Consider the following 22,438-nt stretch of genomic DNA (forward strand, 5'->3'; position numbering starts at 1 on the left):
AGTAAAATTTTCATAAGACTTAATACTAACTCACCACATCATGTTCAGTTCGCATGAGTGTTGGAGCAAAGCAAGTCACCAGCGCCTCAACAGACATCTTGTTGGCAGCCTCCATTAATGACATTCTGTAGCAAAGAGTCAACCATTTCAGACTTTTCAGTCAAATGAAATGTAGCAAAGGCCAGACTTGGTATAATATATCAGGTCAAACTTGAGTGTGAAAGTTTATTGAAGCGCTTTTGAGAAAAAAGATATTCAGTTTATTCAATAATATTCATGTGTTCCATTTTCTCACTGATGACAGCACCTAATATTTTTAAATGAAAGATAAAATATAAGTGAATGTGGAAGAATGAAACTCACTTCCATATGTGGGTAACAATGCACTTCAATGTGCTGTAGTTGACTAAAGGCAGTTTTTCTAACAAGTAGCGGTACCAGAGGAACTTATTTTGGTGGTCTGTTATTTCTGCAAAAACCAACAAATAAAGCCATTTACGACTTAACACTCACAGAATTTCACTTTATAAATTCAACTGTTATTATTTTTATTATAAACTGTCCTACTGGGAACAGGTTGAAGAAGAAAAATGTAGGGGGGAGTTTGTGAAAGGGGAGGTAATAATAAAAATGATTTACTAGGTTCTCTTACAGTTCTAATGTCTAAATTTGAGATTTCATCAATATTAGCACTCCAATCTCAGAAAACAAACAGATCTACTGTACAGATTTCTTGAATAAAGTACATTTAAAAAAAATTAAGATGATGCAGAAAGAAGGTGATACATAAGAGATGAATACTTTTTTTTTCTTTTTCTTTCATGTTTCCAAGAAAAGCATGCCTCTTGGTGTCACAGATGAATGCAAATAAATGTCAGCATGGAGACAGGTGAAAGCAGAAATCGAAAGAATGGAAAAAGTATGGTACATACGAGAAGTATGGATCCACTCGTTGTAAAGCTGGCGTGTAAAAAGTGAATCTTCAAGCTCACGAAGAAATCGCTTAAGGCAACTGGCAATTTCATGGATGTCACTGTCATCTAGTCGTACTCCTCTTGCATCTACAACAAATTTCATCAAAATGCTAAGACTGCCTGTGCTCTACAGAATGTCACATTTTCCTAATTATTGTACTACTTTTTTGCTGGCGTTAAACTATCCAGCTGTACTTATGAAAAGCTATTCTTTTGTCACAGTAATGCATTTTGTATTGACAGCCACTGGAAAAAAACCCCAGAAAAACAGCAAAACAGTCCCAGAACTACAGGACAATGAGGCTAATTAGCCACCCAAGCAAAATCATGCTGAAAGTAACCGCATCAGCCCCACTTCTTAGGAATTGTTAGCAGAAGAACATGTAGGCTTTAGATCGGGTAGGAACACAGTTGACTTTTAACTTTTAACTGTCACATCCTGATAGAGTAGCATCTGCAGCATCAGCAGGACTTCTCTCACAACTTCATGGACTTTAAAAAGGCTTTCAACAGATTCTGGCACATAGTCTGATGAAGAAAATTCAAGGGTCTCATCCAAATCATCAAAGGGCTGTATAAAAAAATCCATGAGCTCAGCAAGCACAAAACTGATGAATAACCAAATGGGAGCTTTCTTTCACCTGATAGTAAGTGTTTATTAAAGGTGTTCCCATCCCCTGTACTGTTCAACATTTTTCTGGAGAATGTTATGCGTGAAACCCTCCAAGACCATCACTCTTCCATTTCCATCAGTACAAGGCCTATTTGCAACCTACACTTTACAAGATGGCATAGAGAGGGAACATAAAACAAATGACTGTAAAAGCACAGTCACCACACTTAAGGGACATCAGGAACAGTCTACTACAGGAACAGTAGGAACAACCCCTACTTGCAACAGTCAAGTGGTGTAAGGTGGTCTGGACTGACCATGTGACCCAACATGACACTTTGTCAAAGACTGCCTTTCAAGGTACCTTGAGGGTGGTCAATCCCACAATGGTGAGAGGAAAAACTGGCTGTGGAAAAACAGGTGTGAAGGAGTGGACTGGTTGTTCTGTGCAGGACCTACTCATTATCTTGCAAAACAGGCATGAACTGCCATGTCTATCCATATGCTCCCCAAGTGACTTGTCCCAGTCAAGGGACAAATGAGTAGACTTGTGCTAGCTTGTATAAACTGATTTTTTTTTTGGATAAGTACAAGAAAAAGCACAGTTGCAAATCCCCAGAACAACACTAATGATTCTTGGCGTAGTATTATATGCTATGCATTTTTACCTTTTCTAAGGTCGTCCAACAGCTGAATGACCCGCGACTGTGTAGCACTCTTTCTGTAGACTCCCTCCTCATACTGTCCTATTGAAAAAAAATTAAAGCCAAATTCTACAAGTTCATGTTTTTACTATATAATATAAATCTCCTTCTGTCTTTCCCTGTGTTTTGCCACTTTCTGTGAAAGCTAGAATGTTCCACATAGGTACATTCATACAGCAAAAACACAGTGGGTTAAAGAATAAAACTGCTGTAAGACAATTAGCAATTGTTCTTCTACAGGGATACTTAGCATGAACACTAAATAACATTTAATAAATGCTAGCTTTCATATGGTGCTGTGTGAGTTACCAATTTCAATATGGATTTACACAGTAAACCCAAAAGAAGAAAACATGTTAAAAGCACAATTTGTGATAGATATATATCTGAAATAATATTGACTCTTTTTGCTCTGTTTGCTTTATAGTCAATTTTTTTCTGCCTATACCCACACTTTTCAAATATATCCTCCCTATAAATTTATAAGTAAATGTGAAAAAAACAATTTTCTGCAAATATACACTTTCAAAAGATTTAAAAGCTGTGTTTATTTTTTAAATGTAGTATAAATTATATTTACTTGATCTGAATTTATTATTCAGATTTGCATTTATATAGGTTTCTGAATAATAATAATTTAAAAAAAAGTTTGGTTTTTACCTCTGCCATAGATCTGGTTCAGACATTTGTCAACGATTACAGGAATGTTGTCAGGAGTCAGCTGTTGCTCCAGCAGAGACATTCCACTCAGCTGGAAATCACACAATAACATCAAAGTTTCCTGTGGACTACTCTTTCTATATTGCACCAAACCAGCAAATAATTCATCAATTCAAAATAATATCCATCAACAAATCACCTAAACAACTCATAAGCCCTGTTAAATGTAATAGCTGAAATGATGCCTTAAACAATAAATGAATTACTATGAACAATTTCTAGTTCAGTTATACAATGTCAAAAATGGCTTGAGTCACTATTTTGATTCTATTCACAGCATCAAAAAAAAAAAAAAATTAAAAAAAAAAAAAGAGAAAAGGTTTCTTGTCCCATTAACTTTAGGTCTATCTATTAAACAAATGCAGGGTGGTTAGGGTTTGATCTGATAATCCAAGATTTTCTATGCATGCATTTATGCAACAGTTGCACAGTGTAAAATAAATCCAGAGAATGAAGCTTATGTTTACTCCAATAAAACTAGGATTTAGTGTGTTATTCTAAAAGTCTAGAAATAAACACATTTTTTTAAATGACAGCAAATGGTTTTACTTCACCTTTATTGCAGCAGACACAGCATCAAAGATGCGATTAGTATCTCTAGAAAGATGAGCCTGGATATACAGAGTCCTGACAAACAATGATAAGCTGATTTACATGCAGAAATATTCAATAAACTTAGGATTTGACTGGTCTACAATTAGAAGTAGCCAATGAATGTAGGGTTTATATTCAAATAAGTTATGAAACTCTGCAGGTGGATTAATAGAGATGATTTTCTGAAAGTATTAGAAACAGCTGATCAAATCTCAAAGGCCAGGCACTATTCAGACATGTAATAGAGTTTAAAGACCATTTAAACATGGGTTCTCATGGTGACCATTAACAACTCTTTTTTGTAAATCTTGCACATTCTGTATGGCAAGTCATTTCTGGTAAAATACTGTAAATGACATTAGTTTCTCAAAATTTTAAAAAGGTTAGCTCCTTTGAGCTGCCATTTACCAAATTTTTAAAGGTAAGAAGAACTGAACATTAGTTTTTAATAATTTAAATTTTTGACATAATTAAAATAAGAAAAAAGAGATTACAAAAATAATGCATAACAACTCACTTTCCTGGATTGCCCAGCACTAGACAACCAGCCTTTTCAGGGCATAGGGGGCAGCTGCCACTCTGAGGGTCCTGCATCTCTGTGAACAGTTGCAGACAGGATCTCAAAAGAGATCTACATGATGTTATTGTCAGCAGTCACATATACCAACAAAATTGATCTTTTCTATATGAATCATTTCAGATAATATGCATGCAGAGGATGTAGCATGCATATCTGCAACTACATACAGTAAAATATATACCCAACCAAAGGTCACTAACACTATGACTGACCAATAGTCACTTGTACCTACTTATATGACTGGCCTTTCTCAGGTCTACATTGTCCAGCTTCAAGTCCTGCAAAAGTCCAAAAACATTCACATGTCATTTTCTCCCAGTAAACAACTAATAATGAACAATAAAAATCTAAGCAACTGCAGCAATATCAAATCTAATAAGTACATTGCTAGCATACATGTGCTTGTAGAAGAATGGAGTTGTGCATGTGTGTGGGAAGGCATGCAAAATATGTTTTCAATCCAACTAGCTTGTATCACATTTTGTTAACATTCTAATTTTCATGGGGCTTTTAGTTAGCATTTTTTTTTAAAACCCACTTGAAGTTTTTTTAATAAGCCATTTCAACTGCTTCCTTGGAGTGAATAAAGCACTACTGTATTGTGAAATATAAAAAAAAGTGACTTGGACAGAATTTCTGGCTGTTTTTATTTCATCATTAATCCTTAACAAGGAAGTTCAGACTCGTTATGAAATCTGTGGTCTGTAATATAGTTTGGGCTTAACACATTGTGCCTACAGCTTTAAGATACCTTGTTCAAGAAGTACAGAAGGCGCCAGCTGAGCATGACCCATGTTGGCTGCCAGTCCTGCAAAAAGTAGCACATTATATACTGCAAGAATACACTAACATAATAAGTCATGTTGTCATGTATACATAAAAAAGTTGGGAACAATTATCATTATGCTTTCTTTTCTGCCAGCTCAGATCAATTTGTTGATTTTTATCCATATGCACTACGACTTCACAACGGACATATTTTAACAATCTTGTGTTAAGCTATGAGATTGGGTAAATATGTATAAGTGTATGGATGTATATGGGCACATGTGCACATGTGCGTGTGATTATATGTTAAATACAAACCTCTGATACGGATTCTCTCATGAAGACCAGAGAGGCAAGACTGAAATCCATCATGCCAACATGCTCCATGATGGCAACTGGTGCAATGAGCTAAATGACATACAAAAAGACTGTAGCAACTGGCAAAATCTGATATTCCAAATATTTGTGTTTAATTGTGCTTTCAGTTATTATCTGATATGTTACACCAGTAATCATCTCGATTTTATGAAAATGAATACATGCATAGTACAAGAATGCAAAACAAACAAAATTAGAAGCTATGACAGCTTACCAGAATTTGCAACCTGAATCATTAATAATTACTACCTCCATTGCGCAAACAAATGTATTTGCCTAGAACATTAAATAATTCATTTTTATGCTAAGTTCAGGATATTTTAAGGAAATTTGTCAGTTCCAAAGATGATAAACATGAACTATTTATCTGCCATACACCCCAGCATAAAAATTAAAACCTTGATTAACTGCACCTAATTCTACTCATCAGATGGGAAAAAAAATTGTTTTAAAAAACAGATTGAACTCAGATTATATCAACTAAAAGACTTGAAATCTGAAACATGAAGACTAGTGAAGACTAAAGACCTTCAACAGATTTTTCAAAATAATGGGAGGAAAGAATGATGGCTGGCCATTTCTACACTTTTTAAATAATTATGTCGAAAATTTGTCTCCCTTGGGTTATTACCTTGCTGATAGCTCTCATCCAAATGCCTCTCTCCGATGGATTTTCTGCTGCAAACAGGTAGATGCGGTTGTTTCCCTTGGTAGTGCTGATTTCAAAAACACTCTCTGTTCTGTTCACAATTTATATTGGTAACACATATGAAGCCACGGAGAGACCAAATGGATATAAATGAAAGTGAAGAAACATATGATATATCAATCATACACCCTAAAATCTAATTTCTACATTTTCTTATGGTGGATAGCAATGTGTTAAAACTTAATTCTGTAAATCATGGCCAAAACAATGTGTACACTGATATCTGTGCCATCTCCACCTAGCTGCATTTTTGTTTCTCATATCCTGACCACTGACTTTACTTGCTCATAACATCTTTCCAGTATTTTATGTTCTGGATCTGTGTATGTCAACACACACACACCATCCATAGTTTTGGGATATGGTGATACGGAAATTCTTCATTGTCTTCGTCCTGCACTTGTGTTCATGCATGCATGCGCCTGTGGGTATTTGTGGGTTGGTGAATAGGTATGTGTCCCTGCTCAAAAGAATTAAGGCAACCTAATTCACATAAACTGAATAATGTTCCTACTTACTTAAAAATATTAAACGTACATGTGCAATAACTTACCTATCTGAGACCACTTCTTGGAGACACAAAATGTTCTTTCTGTCTATAGAGTCCTTTGCTGTAGTGCTCTGTCAGGAAAGTTTACATCAGTTATGTTATATAAAGAAGGGTGCATATAGAAGACAAAAACAACAGCTTCTGTAGTCTAAGTACAGCAGTCTGAGTAGGACAAGGCATATTTGTTCACACCTTTACCTTCCAAGTTATTTGTACCCCACAAAATCACAGAGAACTATTCTTCACACAGTGCATTGTTCTGGACTATACCTTTGCCAACTGTTACAGACCAAAGAGCTCACTTTTTCAAGAGTTTATTTACCGTATACTAGTTTATACTGTTCTGCTCTGCATTAAATAATATTGCTTCTGTTCAAGAAGCTTTTAAGCATCATGTGACAGGTAATATTGTCAATCTCACCTTGTCATTTAAGTAATACGTCAGTGCTCCATGTTCCAGTACACACCATCTTGTATCAAAGGCTGAAAAACCAAACATTCCAGATTAATTCTGACACAATATCTGTCTTTCTTAACCTGGAAAATTAACATTAGGTTCTTTCAATATTTTTGAAATTCAGAACTCATTTATGCTAAATATATCAATTAATGCAAAATGGGAAAAATAGCTGTCATTTGAAGATAGTTCTAGTTAAAAACGCAAGAAAGTCACTTTTTTATTCACAAAAATATCTTACTTCTGCCCACTGGTCCCGTTTTCAAAAGGAAGCCTTGCAATCGCACATCTTCTCTCAGCCGCCCCTGGAGGAAAAATATAACATCTCCTGATGACTCATTTAACCAGCATACAGGAAAATAAAAAAGTCAGCAAAATTTATTATGGGCTTCCTAGCCTCAGAAAGTCTACCAGAGTTAAAGGCTAACCCAAATGAAAACAAATTATGATCAGAGTTTATGGTAGGTATAAACATAGTTTTAATGACATTTGTGTCAATAAGTGATGCAACCAATATCTATAATGTACTGACATAACAGCAATCCTACTTCAGCAAATGTGGTCTGATTTGCAATGTTCAAAGGCTTGTAAACACAACAGTTATCTACTCAGATTTGGGGAACTGGTATTTTCTAATGGACCAAATCAGGTCATTTGAAAATAATTTTGCACTTCTGTTAATCTATACGTTAGACTCTCAATTGTTTTCTACACAACTGCTTGATTTAGTCTATTACTATTCTTAACCAACAGCTTGATTTCAACTATACTTTGCACAACAGCTGCTGTATCACATAGAGCAGCACATACATTAGGACATCAACTGCTCTCACACAACATTTGCTACAACATTTACCTCTTCATTGGCAGCTTCTTCCTCACCTGGAAGACCTGGAAAGTCAAGGAGAAACATTATAAGACAACGCTTATAAGACAGCGCACAGGTTTAAATATGGCCTGCATGAAATTTAACCAGTTATTTCAAGAGGCAGGCATGGGTAGATATGTTCACCATGATTCACTGATTGCTATAAACTTTTATACCCTTAAAAACATGCCATATATATATATGCAATTTGTGTAAAAATCATTATGCTCAATGTTTTATGTTTTATAACAACATATACACCCAAATAAAACAGACTAGTTAAAAACTAGTTAAAACAGCAAAGCTAATCTTTATTAATAATAAATTGTCATAAAGAAATTACTGTTCTTAAATCTCAACCAGCATACTATTTCAATCAAATAAAGGGGGAAAATACTCACGATCTCCACCATTCTGATACAGAAATTCCTGAAAAATAAAGTGGAGAATCACAAAATACCCTCTTACTCTTCTATAGTCTGTACCCACATATGCGAACATCTTCATAGCTACAGCTCAACTGCATGATTTCATTCATACTGATTGAGCTATAACATGATCTCATTTACTGCTATCATTACAGCCATTTATCACTTGCATTAAGTTACGACTACTAAAAAATGCATGAACTTACCATTAATAGTCGCTGACCATGTTGTTTGGCTATGTTGTAAGCTGAAATATATTACACACACACAGCCACAAATGCACCATTAAAACTGATATAAAATTTGATAACAAATTCAATCAACATTTTTAAGAATTATTCTATTTTCAATTCTCCAGTTCAGGATTTCTTAAAGAATTTCACATTTCAGCATTTAACCATTTAGACTTTAAGTAATGTTGCCTAAAATCAGTTTTTTTTTAATCTTCTATACTGTTTTTACACTTACCATTTTCCCTTTCTCCTCCACGTGTGTAGGTTATCTGTGACAAAATACAATTGTGCTGTATTCTCATACATATACATTATCTAGAAACTAGTCCGCAAAAGAAAGTAAATGATTTAAATTTATCTGGTAGATCTTTATGTGTCCTGGACTTTACGCCATGTGCTGTGTTGCCACTAGGAGTTCATTCAAAATACTACTTAGTGCTTAAACATTCTATTCCTTGCCTTGACTGCCAAATCTTCTTCCTATACTTTGATGTTACATTGTTGTGTCTCTATAAATTTGCGAATATGATTTTATCTATGTGCATTATATTTATTTTGAGCTTATAATTATTTACATATTTGTGTATTTTACTTTGTTTTATGCTGGTGTAATATATTACACCTGAGTGAGGAAATATAATATAAAAATCTGTTGTTATTATTATTCTAAGGCTGTTGCAATAAAACAGAAAAACCTCATTATTAATATTAGAATATTACAGGATGGACATTATTTTCATTCATTTAATTACCATAACATTCCTTCTTATTATTTTTAAATCTTGAGGTTGACTCACAAAAACATTTGCAAAACTGCTATTCCGTTATACTAGAAACAATCAAATATCTAGATTATTTATTCAACTAGTGCACTGAGAGGAGCAGAAACAAAGACCAAATAAAGAAGATTCCAAGGTCATGGGAATATGCATCTGGTCCACTAGACTTCCTCTCATTTGTCTGTTTTGTTTCTATTTATTATCTTATTCAAAAGAATACTGGCTGTAACCAAGAGAAACTTTAAAAATTTGCAAGCATTGTATAAACTGGATTCAATCGAAAAAGAATTATGCCTGGACAGGGACAATGAGGTTACTATTGTATTAACAAGCGTTTTTAAATCAAACCAACCAACCCAGAAGTGATTATAATTATTTTACATATGTATCTTTATCAGTGTAAACATTCAAGTATATCCACAAGCACCCACATACTTCTCCCTTCTACTCCCCAGATCAACATGTTCTTTCTCATTGCCATACAATGTCTTTAACATGCTCATCCCTACTTCCCTGCCTTGCTCTCTCTCTGCAATAGGACTTGTACTGAATGTGCATATGGGATGAGTGCCATGGAGTTTAGGTAGCTACTTCATGAGCAAGAACATCATGTACTACCTCTGAACATATTTAAGCCATCCTGTTCTTTCTGCTTATTCTACTATCCTTCCAAATACAGATTTGTTACTTCTATTCCCTTTCTCATACATTTATATATACACAATCTCTCAACCTCTCACCAACAGGAATTCTAATATACTACACGAATGTTTTGCAAGAAAAGGAATACATAACTCAAAGAAGAAATGGCTGGCAAGAAAAAGTATTTTAAATTCATTCAAAGGAATGTCTGACAAGATTAAGTTTATTTAACAAGATGTAAAACAACTCACATCTGCTCCTGAGAAAATGATCTGCACGGCTTCCATCAAGTTACTGGTACTGGCCACTTGTAACAGTGCCTGGGCAACACAATCAACAAAAACAGCACTGTTATCTTCATGCTCTATTAAATGAAAGCCAAGCTGGCTCTATTGCCTTCCATCAGAACTGTTCTCTAGATCACATTTCTTCTTTAAATAATTTTAATCCTTAAAATGTGAATTATGAAATTAGAAGAATAGGACACTAAAGATATTTAAAAATCCATGAAAAGTGCCCGATGATAAACAGGAAACAAAGCTAAAAGCTCGCAGATATATATAATGCACCTCATTTAATCTCCTTTTATCACTGGACAATGGATGTTTGTTGCAAAAAGATCGATGCTGATATTTGGACACTGCAAACTTTCTTCTCTCTTCTGGCAATGAATCTTTGGTTGGTTTCTGGCCAGGCTGAAGCTTATGTTCTAAGAGCTGGTTGGCATGACTATTTCCAACAGCCTTCATCAACTGTGGTAAAGACAGAAACATCAATTAGTGCAAATCATGCCAGTGAGTTTTATGAACTGAAGTAAATTTACAGAAAAACTAAGGACTTTTCATTAATGTAGATGACAGCAGAGACTGGCAATTTTTAAAATGGCAGTATTTAACATTTGCAACAAAGACTATTCACATAAACCATGTATAATAAGAGAAAGAACAACTGAAATCACCGCTTCCAGAAAAAAATATTCTGGTAAATTAATGATGCAACACTTCCCATGGGGTAGCAGATGCACGAATAGGAAACTATATGGTCTGTGCTCTTCTTATAGGCATAATGAAAATGCTAGGCAAACTTTTTTCCTCTAAAGTGCCATTCTTAACTGACAAACAAATAAGAGAGAATCCTGTCTCTAAGTTTGGTGCCAAGAAATATTGCACTAAAGCCAATGTCTTATATATTAAGAAAAAGACAAAACTTTTTCTTGGGATGTTATCAGTTAAAATTTTTTTTTATTTACCATGCAGGTGTATATGTATTATAAGCTCACATCAATATTCTCCCCACTAGTAACCTATTAACAGCTCTGTTAAGCAAAAGTGCATCAAAATAAGGGGCACAGATAAATGATGTCGAAAGAAAAGATAAATAAGGTAAATAAATGCTCTCTCAAAACCCAAGGTAGAAATAAACAATAAAAAACAAATACCAAGAAGAAATACAGAGCAATGTTTCTGAAAAGCATAAATTAACTGAAGAAGGTGAGACAAAATCAATTTGCTAATTCCTTACTTCTATCAAACTTGGTGTCCATACTCTTGTGTCCATCCTAAGAGATCGGATCTTCGATAGTGAAGAATCAAACATTCGATGAATGCCTAAAAAATTCAACACTCAATTAGACGTTCATTTTTGCAGTTTCTGTAAGGTCTACATTTTTTACTGTGGATATCCAATCTTTCATGTTGTCTAATTAACACAGCAAAATTAATCTGAAGAATTTTATCAAACACAAAACACAATGTAAAGCCATCTCTAAAGCATAGAAGAAATATCATTTTGCAGACATGTGACTGACCTGCACATTTCTTGCACAGAACAATACCTAGATTGATGGATGCCCAGTGTGGATCTGCAGATAAAAAGTAAGCTTTAAAATGCTGACTTAAGATCAAGCCTGTAAGAGTGATACACTTTATAATTAATGAAAAAATGGTTTATCACAGTATTAAAAAAGTTCATTACCTAAGATCTTTAGAAGAAATTATAGCTGCTTTTTAAATAATTTAGGACTTCTCTTCAAATTAATGACAGGAAATTAGAATGCACACACCCCCACCCACCCAGCAAACCACCAGCCCCCCTACACACACACACATATGAACAATGTGCACAGACACAAAATGCTTTTGTATATTTGTATTAATACTACTAGTAGTGAGTTTTGTTTCTGGAACATCATTTTACTCTGAAATACAGAACTCACGATCATCATTGCAGTCAGCACAGATTTGATTACTCTCATTTTCATACACTTTTTCCAGTACCTGAAAGACAACAGCATAAGTAAGTGCTAATACACAAATCATGGTGACAGATTTTTATAAGTCCTTATATAATGTCACAAAGTGGTGGTGAATTTCGCTCAATTTTAATTTGTCAGCAGAAAATTTCCTTCAAATTCTAATAACAACAATATGGCAGATGAATAATGTTTCCCAACTAAGCAGCAGACTCTTTCTTAGCAAATAAAAACATATACATAACATCTAAATACAGATTCAAAATGTTCATAGCATGCATTCAAACAGACCAAACATATATCAGCAAACAAACATAAAGACATATCAACAGGCAAAGACAGAAAAAGAGAACCATACACACCAGCAGGCCATAAAAACACTGCATCAAAATGCTAACAGATTTGAAAGCCATGTCAAGGCACAGTCTACAGCTATATGCTCAAGAATTTGAAGGACACTATCTAGAAGATGCAGAGCAGTTATAGTACCCAGACTTAAAGGGATTGTAAAGGCAAAATAAAACTGCTTAGAATCTCGTAAAGAGTAGGATCAATTTGAATCTCGTCTATTTATATGTGTGTTCATGTGGAAAATGTTGAAGGTTTTTAGTAGAATGTTGTGTTTAATAAGAGAAATTACACGGGACTCTTTTTGCTTCGAGAAAGTCTTGTTCTCCATCACTTGACCCTATGACGTGTGATAGAGATTGTTTACATAGTGAGACCAAACCATGCCTCGAGAATGTGCTGCACCTGATTGCCATGAAAAGATGGGAAAAGAAAAAGAAAAAAAAATGACAAGAGAACAGTCATCCTCAAGCTGGTTAGGTGACAGGACATTATGTTCTAACACTGCCAGTGCCATTGTGTGCTATGCATGCGCATGTACACACCTACAAACTTTCTTTATGTTACTCAAATGTGATTGAACAAAAAAACCCCACAAGTTTATGCCTTACATGAAAGAACTTCACAGAAAAGAAATGAAAAGTATGAGCTGAAAGATGAAAACATTCTAAACACTACTCACACTGTCATCAGCAAGTCCTTCAGCAATAGCATCTTCAATTGCCATTCTCCAGCTTTGTGCATCCTGGGGACTTTCAAATGCTAGCCTATACAGACAACATTAACTTGTCTCTAACAAAATCATGTAGAATATCTAAGCATACAGATGATTTTAAAAGAACTGAACACTTAAAAATATTAATCACTCAGCAACTATCACATGACTGTAAATTAAATCAGCTTGAAAAGCAGTTGTCAAAGCCTTTTCCCCCACTTAACCTTGAACAGCTTAATAAGCACATATGATAGTGAATGGCTCAAATATTTGAAAATGTGCAGTTCCTTCTAAATCACTTTATTAACATACTGGGTCCAGATAAAATCTACATCAACATGTGACCTTACATCACTGCCAGTTAGTGTAACAGAGTAAAAATTCCACACAACCCCCTACCCCCCCAAAAAAAAATAAACCCACAACAGGTCCAATGTAATGATTGTGTGCTAACTTTGAGATGGGATAGAGGACTATCTTTGTTACCAAAAGCAATACATCGCAGAAAAGAAAAAGAAGCCTCTCACATAAAATAAGAATAGTGCGTAGAAAGCTGGAGTTTGTTCTTCTTCTTCTCTTTGACTGATGATAACTTCATTTCAATCTCATGAACTGGACTGTTCAGTTCAAAATCCTATAGAAACAAAAAATGTTAAACCACAATAACAATCAATTTTATTATAAACATACATTTCAGCTCTTTTCTGTTAATAAAATCTCTATAACTCTATGTAATAGAGCATAAAATTCCATCATTGCACCACATTGCACTCTTCATATTTTTGAAAACAAGGAACAAGTCAAAGAAAGTTTTACTCTTCTGATTCAAGAATTTACACCAATATTACACTGTAAACAAATGGTACAGAAAAAAGAAAACCCTGACATTCTCACATCAGATCAATAGTCCTGAAAGAGCACAAAAAGATGAAATAGAAATGCACTTGCATACAAAGAGTAAAACAGTCTAAAATCTAAACTGGGACTTGTTTGCATGACCATTTGTAGCCTTTCTTTTGTACTTGTTGGCATATTAAACCTCTGATATTTCCAGGCATTTGGAAAAGAAATGCAATTTGCTCATTAAACCCAGGCAACAGCATTCCATAGATTAAGGTTGTCAGGAAAACCTACCTGAAATGAGTCGTAGTAACAGAACATGTCTCCTGTGATTGCTACATAGTACTTTTTATTGTTGTTTTCAAATTTCACAAACCCCTGAAAAATATAGGAAAGACTACTTTTGAAACAATCTTAAAACCATAATTTAACAGGGCCGTAAAAAAAGTTCCAAACTTATTATCAATGATAATCCAAAACATCCATATCAAATGGTTCTATCATATAACCTCTTTTTGCCAAATCTCATAAGCCCTGAGGAAGACAGCAAATGCAGCATCTGAAATGGAGGATCCACCCTATAACCTCTTAGTTTTTGCTTCTTTTTTATGGTTTCAAAACAACTGTCAACATGTTTAGATATTCTGTAGGCCTTTCACAAGATTTGTACCATGGAAAGCAAGACAGATAACCTGAGAAAGAAGAAAATAAATAAATGCATGTGACTTATATAGTGCATGATCACACTTTTGAAGGAACATGCTCTTAGTGAGACAGAAACATGGACAGCATCAGAAGAAACAGATAACAACAGCACTAAAAAAACAACAAAACCCAAACCAACAAACACAGAAGATGTAAAGAAAGGTGTATCAAACAGTGAAGAATTAGTTACATTTATCTGCAGAGAGAGAAAAATTAAGTGAAGAAAATCCCAGTGTTCTGAAGCAGCCATTGTAAGTTATGACTTACAAAAGATCTAACTGCAGAGATGGGTGGAGTGGACCCCCTCAAGCATTCTTTCCCACAAATGTTCCTTGATGTTAAAGCTAGTCCCTCATAACTCCATTGAATTGCCAAAATTCCCTTATTTTTATTAATTTAACTGTGGCTTTTTCTGAAACCTTTAGTTTCTGAGCAGGAGGTTCATTAACTGATTATGAATTTGTTGTTGTTGTTGTTGTTGTTGTTGTTGTTGTTGTTGTTGTTGTTGATGATGATATATTCTCTCTCCAGCCTCTGTCTCCCCCCTTCAGTCACCTTGTTATTTGTGAATCAAAGCATGAAGATGTAAAATAATAAGAAAGCTGGATTATGATAACTAGGAGGTCTGATCTCATTACACTGAAACTATGACTTGTGATATTTAATGAAGTGTTCCAGTGATGGTTCACAAGGAAGTATTTGCTTCTTCTCTCCCACCTTCACAATCCCACCTCCCTTCTCAAATACTTTTTATATAGCAAGTTTAAATGCTTTCTTCAGATATCTTGCATCACCCACAAAGGGTGTATTTGTTTAAAAGAGCTACTCTTAAAAAATCTGTTTGACACTAACATAAAACAAAGAATGTGTTTGAAACAGCCCATGGTGACATGGAAATACATTAGTGCTCAATGTATGTGATGCATATCTTCTTAACTGACAAGGATACTGTGAAATATTTAAGAAACTTTGGAAAATACTCGTAACTTCCTTGTGGTTTAGCTCTCTTATAAAATGTCTTCCTCAACCATCCCCAACCCACTCCCACTTTCTTCCTCAATACCAGAATGACCAATGCATTGTACAAATCAAACTGCATTCCTCGCTCAATCTGCTCCAAAGACAAGAAAAAGAAAAGAAAAAAGAGCAAGGATCTAGAGGAAGATTCAAATGAAACACAACAACTTGACTGGAAATGGTGGAAAGTCAATGGGGGATTGAAAAGTTTTTTTGTGACTTGGGTCATTTACTAAAGCCAAGTCTGTTAGCTGGGATAAGAGTAGAAACTTGTCTTTAAAAAAATTGGCAAGCTTTAGCATTTACAAAGCCTCTTGTTTCATTAAGACAGAATGTTCAATTAAAATTTAGTTACAATTTGTTAACTCATTCAGGATGTCTGGATGAGCATATTGGTTGTTAATGTTTGTCTTTGCAGTGGTGACCCATCTTGGATTAAGTTAATATTACTAAAGCCTGCTTTAGTTGTCTAGTAAGCCATATCTCTCAATGCCACAAGAATTTCTAAACTGCTGTGCACACACTAACCTCTTTGTCAGGCTTCCGTTTCTCCTCTTGTCTGCAAGACTTATTCTGAAGCAAAACATTTAAAAATATGTTACAAAGATGCTGAAAGTCATTAAGTAGTGGCAAGTTTTATCCAATATTCATTTCCTGCGTGGATCATGCATGGAATTTTATCCACAAACTAGGTCACCTAGAATTTTAAATGACTAAGGACAACACTGTTCTTTGATGAACAGCTAAGAAGAGTTCACTTAAATGATTATTCTTGTTTTGAATGGCTGTGTCAAGTTACATAAGAAGTATGTTATTGCAGTGTTTGGGTTTTTGCTTCACAGTACTGATAAATCTCTCTCAGTAACAAAATTACCGCTATGATGGCAGCCATCAAAGTGTTGGCCCACTGGCAACAGTCATCTGCAATACCACAAAAAAAAAATATGCACGAATAAGTGTATTACATACTTTGTAAAAAGACCTCTAACACTCATACTTGCTAATAGTTTGATTTTTATTTTTTTAGTTTACTTCATACAATGCAATAACTACTGGTAATGAGAACTGGTTTACTTTTCCTTGTTTTTAAAAAATAACAATTATCAACTGTTTGAAGCATTTTTGTCTTGCAGCATAAAGCACATAAGATATATATGCCTGGATCTTACAAATTAAAATGACCTGTCTCAAAATTATGCAGATCTGGGTAAAAGCTAAAACATTTATGGACATTTAACCAACTCTGTTGACAATCTAATGCCTACCACTCAGCACATACTCAGCATCAGCTCAATAACTATGACATTATTAGCACAGGGCTAGGTCCATCTATTTGCCGCAATATCAGTAAGCAACTAACAGAATTTTTAATCATCAAGAACTCTTTATCACACCCTTCCTAGTATCTTGTGATAGCCTTCACTCCACATTCTAGGATACAAAAATAGTGGTTCAATTCTCTGAAAGTTCTGTCCAAAGCTCAACTTTTATCTGGAACTCCTGTCCCAAATGTGTGTACACTTAAGTATGTTAGGTCTTGAGATCCATTTCTTCCAAGCTTTCAATATTGTTTTTCACTGTAATTTTCCTGTCTTACAGTTCTCTATGTATACTAGTTTTGGAGTATTCAGTGCTAAGGCCAAGCATGCTTTAACTGAATTTTTATTAATTTTGAAGACAAGGCTACGAATTATAAAAAAAGAAATCTTTTACCTTAAAATATACTGTTTTTCCAACTTTTCTTTTCTCATATGTAATGAAGTAACTCTCAGTTCTAAATAGATGTATAACTCAACTCTCCTAATTAAAAAATAAAGAATTACTACCTTTTGTATCAGCAGCAAAAACAAAGATTCTGCTTCGAAGAGATGTGACCAAGTGGAACTTGAACCTTGTGGTGTCTCCCCTTTGAATATCACTTTTCACTGATTCCATTGACGACAGTGGAATTATTTTTTTCGATATCAGACTCTATAAAGCAAACGAAAAAATTTTTACAACTTAGTATTAACAGCCTCAGACTAAACTTAACAAAATATAAAGCATGTAAAATTTTTATTGTTGATTCTAACACCAGCAGTTTAAATTTGATTTCTAAAAGAATGAAAAAGGGCTCACATCACTGTCTTTTGTAATACTTATATATGACTGTAAAGCATCCAAACCTTGTTGCTGTCATAGTAGCGCAGATCTTTACCATTAAACACAACCCATCGCAATTTCCAGCCCTTGTTAGCTCTGACACTGGTTTAAGAAGAAAAAAGAGATTGAGTAAATACACCACATTTAGCACAGATATACAGTGATACCTCGGTTCTCGAACATAATTCGTTCCGGGAAGACGGTCGAGAACCAAATTGTTCGAGAACCGAAGCAATGAAACCCATAGGAAATAATGGAAACTGGATTAATTCGTTCCAAGCCTCAGAAAATGCCTATTTACTGGCCTAATTGTATATAATATGTAGAAAAACATGAGTCTCAACAAGAAATAAGAAATAAAAGTGTATTATTAAAACAAAAAACAAAAAAATAAAATGTACTGTACAGTACAGTACAGTACAGTAAATTGTGTTTCATTTACTGTACCTGTACCAAATTTTATGGCAGGAGGGACTTTCAGTAAAAACAGAGGGTAACTGCTCATCTTTTGCTGAGAATCAGAATCTTGCTGTGCAGTTGCTTGTCTGATTTCTTTACGGCAATTAAATTTTGCGGAAAGTGGACATAACATTGTCATAAAAATGTTAACTGCTCTATTTGCTACCACTTTATCAATGGTATTCAACAAAATTTGCGATTTCTGCCCATTTGCACACATTTCATGACTCTCTCCACAAAAACGTGACTCTCTCTCTCTCTGCACTCACACTGATGACGCAAGCAAGGCTCGCTGGGCCGAATGAACGCCATTCGGCTCAACTCGTCATCTCGGACGTTCGGATGTTCGAGTTCCAAATATTTGTTCGGATTCCAAGACAAAATTTTCTCGAATTTCCTGGTCGAATTTGGTCGAAAGTCAAGGCGTTCGAGAACCGAGGTATCACTGTATATACATTTAATTGGTAAAGGCTTTGATGGCCTAGACTAGTTAAGCCTGTTAGTTAATGCATTTATATGTGGAGCAGAAGGCTACCAACCCACAGAGGGTAAAATTGGGTCTGTCAGTCATTCATCTCTTGACTGGTATCAGTCACTGGGTGGAGCATATGGAATGGCATGGCTGCTGACAAGGCCCTCCACTAACACCTGCCTTGGGTGATCATAAGTGGGTCCCATACAGAACAACCAGTCTACTTCTTCACTCATATGCCACTTCATCTTCTGGCCACCACGACATCAACCACCTTCCAAGGTACTTGTAGGACATTCTTTGACAAGATATTGTTTCAAATCAGACCAGCTTTCATTGCTTGACTGTTGCAAGCAGGGGTTCCTAGTGTCCCACAAGTGTGTGTGCTTTTGTTTTATGTTCTCTGTACAAGATCTGGATCAACCTCTTCAAGCATTTGAATCTGAATTTCAGCATGACTTTGCTTGGGTGGCCCTTTAGGCTCATTGACCTGTACCTCTGGCACTGTTGTTGTTTCCTGTTCTTGAATGGGTATGACTAGTGACTGCATCCATTCTCTGGGTTATTCTTTTCATTCCTAGACTCTTTGGCACAAAGCAGCGAGGACCTTTGTTGTCTCATTCCTGTCCTGTTTGAGCAGCTGAACTGAGACACTGTCAACACCAAGTGACTTTCCTCCCTTCCAAGTGCCTACTGTTCTTTCAACCTCTTCCCCTTGGACTAATAGATCTGCTGGTTCTAGTCTGGTTGTTTTGAAGAATGTTAGTGTCTGTCTTCAGGTGAAAGTTGTACAGGTCTTTGCGGTGTTCAGTGCAGCAGTATTTTAGGTGAGAAGGCAGCTTTAGAGGTCATTGATGACTGAGATCTTGTGTTGACTTATTCTTAGTGATGGTCTTTAGTATTTGGTAGGCTTTTCTACTATTACCCTGTGCCATTCCCTTCTCTATGATTCGACACTGGCCCTCAATCAAGTTTTTCCTGGCTGCCTTCATCCCTTTTTTGATAGCATAATTCACTTCTTTGTATCAGAAAGGTGATTCAGATTTGCTTTACCTTTCTCTCTTCAAGGTTAGGATGCTATTCATGACCCAGGATTGTTTCTTCTTCCTTAAACACCCAAGCACTTCCTCGGCTGTTGAGAGTAGCACTTTGATGTTTCCTGCAAGGGTGTCTACATCACAGCCCACCAATTTCAGGGAAGGAATTTAGCATTCAACAGTGGCCTTGAATCATTCTGCAACATTTGGATCTTGCAGCTTCTCCAAATCAAAATGAATTTGGGGGATGTTTGAGCAGTGCTTCATCCTCAGCTTCAACTTCATGCTTGTTAAGACAAGGTCTCAATTAAGCTTATAAGACTTGTAAAGTGAAAGGAGAGGACTATGCCCTTGATATGATGAACCACTTACAGTTCACCGGTCCTATAATTCCAACAGCATACATGAACATTTTCTTTTACCATGGAAAGCGTATCAATTTCATTTCATGTAATTTTCAGGACATCAATGTCCCTGCTTTTAAAACCATCTGGTAATGGCTTGCTTTTCATGTAAATTTAACTTCCAGATGAAAATAATTTTTTAGCAAGAAGAACAGCAGATAAGGTATAGGCCATGCCAACGATGAAGTATATCACAGCAGCTATATCCTTAGAACCATCCTTAAGAATTTGCCAGTATCAATTCAAACATAAAATGCAAAGATGATTTTATCCAGTAAGATAGATGGAGACCAATAAAGCAAATGATTCTGAATAGATATGGTTTCAAAGTGGTCACACAATCTCTTACAACCATGAGAGGTGCACTAATCTGGTCTTTGATAACAGTTATGGTTCAACACAAACCTTCTGGTGAAGTGCTACACTGCCAGTATCAATGAAGGCTGACACATACAATTAAACTGTATGTGGTAAGTTACTGAATAAAAGACATATTGAGAACACTGATAAGAGAAGAAATTACATCTTGATTGTTTTCCTGTTGGTTTTTAAACTTATTCAAGGAATGGGACAAAAATCTGATTTTTGCTAGTCATTCACTAATGCTAACAACTGCATACTATTAATAGAAAGATATTAAAAGAGCACAAACTCCATATATCCTTGCATTTATAATTGGTAAACACAAAAAAATGGCTTACCCTCTTCAGCAAGACACCAAGACAAAATATATGTGTAACCGTCTCTTAAGAAAGTATGATAAAATCCCCCTGAGCTTTCTCGATAAGAAATACCTATCCAATGATGAACTGCCAACATCAAAACATTCAGGGTTTCAGACTGCCTTAAATAAAGCATATCAAAGCTTAACCCTTCAATCAAATGGCAACTGACCAATGTTGAGACAACTCATAAAAAGCAATTAAAAAAACCATTTAAAAACTGCTGCAACTTAAAGTGAAAAGGCCTAATGTACCTAGCCTATAACTGCTACAAATAATGTATGTTTATCAAAGTTATTGTTTCAAGCAAGATATTACATTTTCACTCAGTTCTGAGTAACCTGTGCTATAAAGTGTTAAGACTTGAAGAAGTGCCAGTAATTGCTCAAGCTCCATCATTGTCAGGAAGTGATATTAAGTGGGAGCAAGTGGCGCCTGCAGAAGAATAGCTGTAATAGAAAGCTGACACACTGCAGACCACACTTGCAGCTGACACACTACAGATCGACCACACTTCCAGCTGACATGCTACAGACCACACTTCCAGCACTCACCCTCCTTGCTTGTGAAGGTATCCATATCGCTCTTGCTTCCTTTGCTGAAAAACATCAGCAGATATGAAAAATAAATGCACGTATGCCAAAGAAAAACTTTTAAAATCATTTTTCGTTTGCTAGTATGCACCACATGCATAAACCTGCACACATTCATACCTACCTACACACTACCCACACATAAATACACATGTGCATGCCCATGCAAGCTCACATTTAATATTTAATCATAAACAAAAAAAGATACATCAGAATTTGATGACAAAAATCAGTAGCAATTAGTGAAGAGCAACACAGACTTCTTTAATTATAAAAAAACAAAAAAACAATTACCTACAGGGTTTTGTCAGGTCTAATTCAAAGAAGACAAAGATGTAAGCATTAATCAATATTTTATTAACCTTATGAAGTATATCTTGCATATAAACAGTTATGGTGAAGATGGAGGTTCCCAGTCACTTAATCCCCAGACACTTCATCCCCGACACTTAATCCCCCCAGACACTTCATCCCTAAACTAAATCGTTAACTATAAAAATTATGAAGTCAACGAAAAATTTAATTGAAATTCAAATAATTCAAATTCAAATCATGCTATTAACTTCAACGTCATTTGAACATCTACAACATTAGTTAAAGTTCATATAAGCTAGTAAATTTAATGTTCTTCAACAATATGATATGAAAATTGTTCTTGAGTGTTCGCGAGGTAATTGTTGTTAATCAATATGAAAGTAAGCTAATGATCGGAGGTACAGAAGATGATCCACTGACT

General features: G+C 35.2%; 1 protein-coding gene across 9 annotated transcripts in view; it reads right to left on the reverse strand.

Annotated features, from left to right (window-relative positions):
* LOC112558567 (arf-GAP with Rho-GAP domain, ANK repeat and PH domain-containing protein 1-like) overlaps positions 1 to 22,438 on the reverse strand; it is a 50,511-nt gene that overhangs the window by 6,724 nt on the left and 21,349 nt on the right. For 8 of the 9 annotated variants that reach the window (XM_025229100.1, XM_025229098.1, XM_025229099.1 and 5 more), the window contains 31 exons: positions 21,664 to 21,707; positions 18,039 to 18,117; positions 17,700 to 17,844; positions 16,748 to 16,794; positions 16,402 to 16,446; positions 14,446 to 14,529; positions 13,839 to 13,945; positions 13,279 to 13,363; positions 12,213 to 12,273; positions 11,805 to 11,858; positions 11,519 to 11,604; positions 10,567 to 10,749; positions 10,249 to 10,317; positions 8,812 to 8,845; positions 8,550 to 8,590; positions 8,317 to 8,344; positions 7,904 to 7,938; positions 7,289 to 7,352; positions 7,012 to 7,073; positions 6,594 to 6,661; positions 5,963 to 6,071; positions 5,272 to 5,361; positions 4,937 to 4,993; positions 4,418 to 4,463; positions 4,123 to 4,201; positions 3,566 to 3,638; positions 2,952 to 3,042; positions 2,256 to 2,333; positions 933 to 1,061; positions 364 to 469; positions 35 to 125 (listed from right to left, as the gene is read on the reverse strand). In XM_025229100.1, coding sequence (XP_025084885.1) covers positions 35 to 125; positions 364 to 469; positions 933 to 1,061; positions 2,256 to 2,333; positions 2,952 to 3,042; positions 3,566 to 3,638; positions 4,123 to 4,201; positions 4,418 to 4,463; positions 4,937 to 4,993; positions 5,272 to 5,361; positions 5,963 to 6,071; positions 6,594 to 6,661; positions 7,012 to 7,073; positions 7,289 to 7,352; positions 7,904 to 7,938; positions 8,317 to 8,344; positions 8,550 to 8,590; positions 8,812 to 8,845; positions 10,249 to 10,317; positions 10,567 to 10,749; positions 11,519 to 11,604; positions 11,805 to 11,858; positions 12,213 to 12,273; positions 13,279 to 13,363; positions 13,839 to 13,945; positions 14,446 to 14,529; positions 16,402 to 16,446; positions 16,748 to 16,794; positions 17,700 to 17,844; positions 18,039 to 18,117; positions 21,664 to 21,707 — 2,370 coding nt within the window. Of the gene's footprint in view, positions 1 to 34; positions 126 to 363; positions 470 to 932; positions 1,062 to 2,255; positions 2,334 to 2,951; positions 3,043 to 3,565; positions 3,639 to 4,122; positions 4,202 to 4,417; positions 4,464 to 4,936; positions 4,994 to 5,271; positions 5,362 to 5,962; positions 6,072 to 6,593; positions 6,662 to 7,011; positions 7,074 to 7,288; positions 7,353 to 7,903; positions 7,939 to 8,316; positions 8,345 to 8,549; positions 8,591 to 8,811; positions 8,846 to 10,248; positions 10,318 to 10,566; positions 10,750 to 11,518; positions 11,605 to 11,804; positions 11,859 to 12,212; positions 12,274 to 13,278; positions 13,364 to 13,838; positions 13,946 to 14,445; positions 14,530 to 16,401; positions 16,447 to 16,747; positions 16,795 to 17,699; positions 17,845 to 18,038; positions 18,118 to 21,088; positions 21,635 to 21,663; positions 21,708 to 22,438 lie in introns of those variants that run through there. The other variant, XM_025229105.1, reaches the window with a different exon arrangement.

Source organism: Pomacea canaliculata, linkage group LG3, assembly GCF_003073045.1.
Source record: "Pomacea canaliculata isolate SZHN2017 linkage group LG3, ASM307304v1, whole genome shotgun sequence".
In the NCBI taxonomy this organism is placed as follows: Eukaryota; Metazoa; Mollusca; class Gastropoda; order Architaenioglossa; family Ampullariidae; genus Pomacea; species Pomacea canaliculata.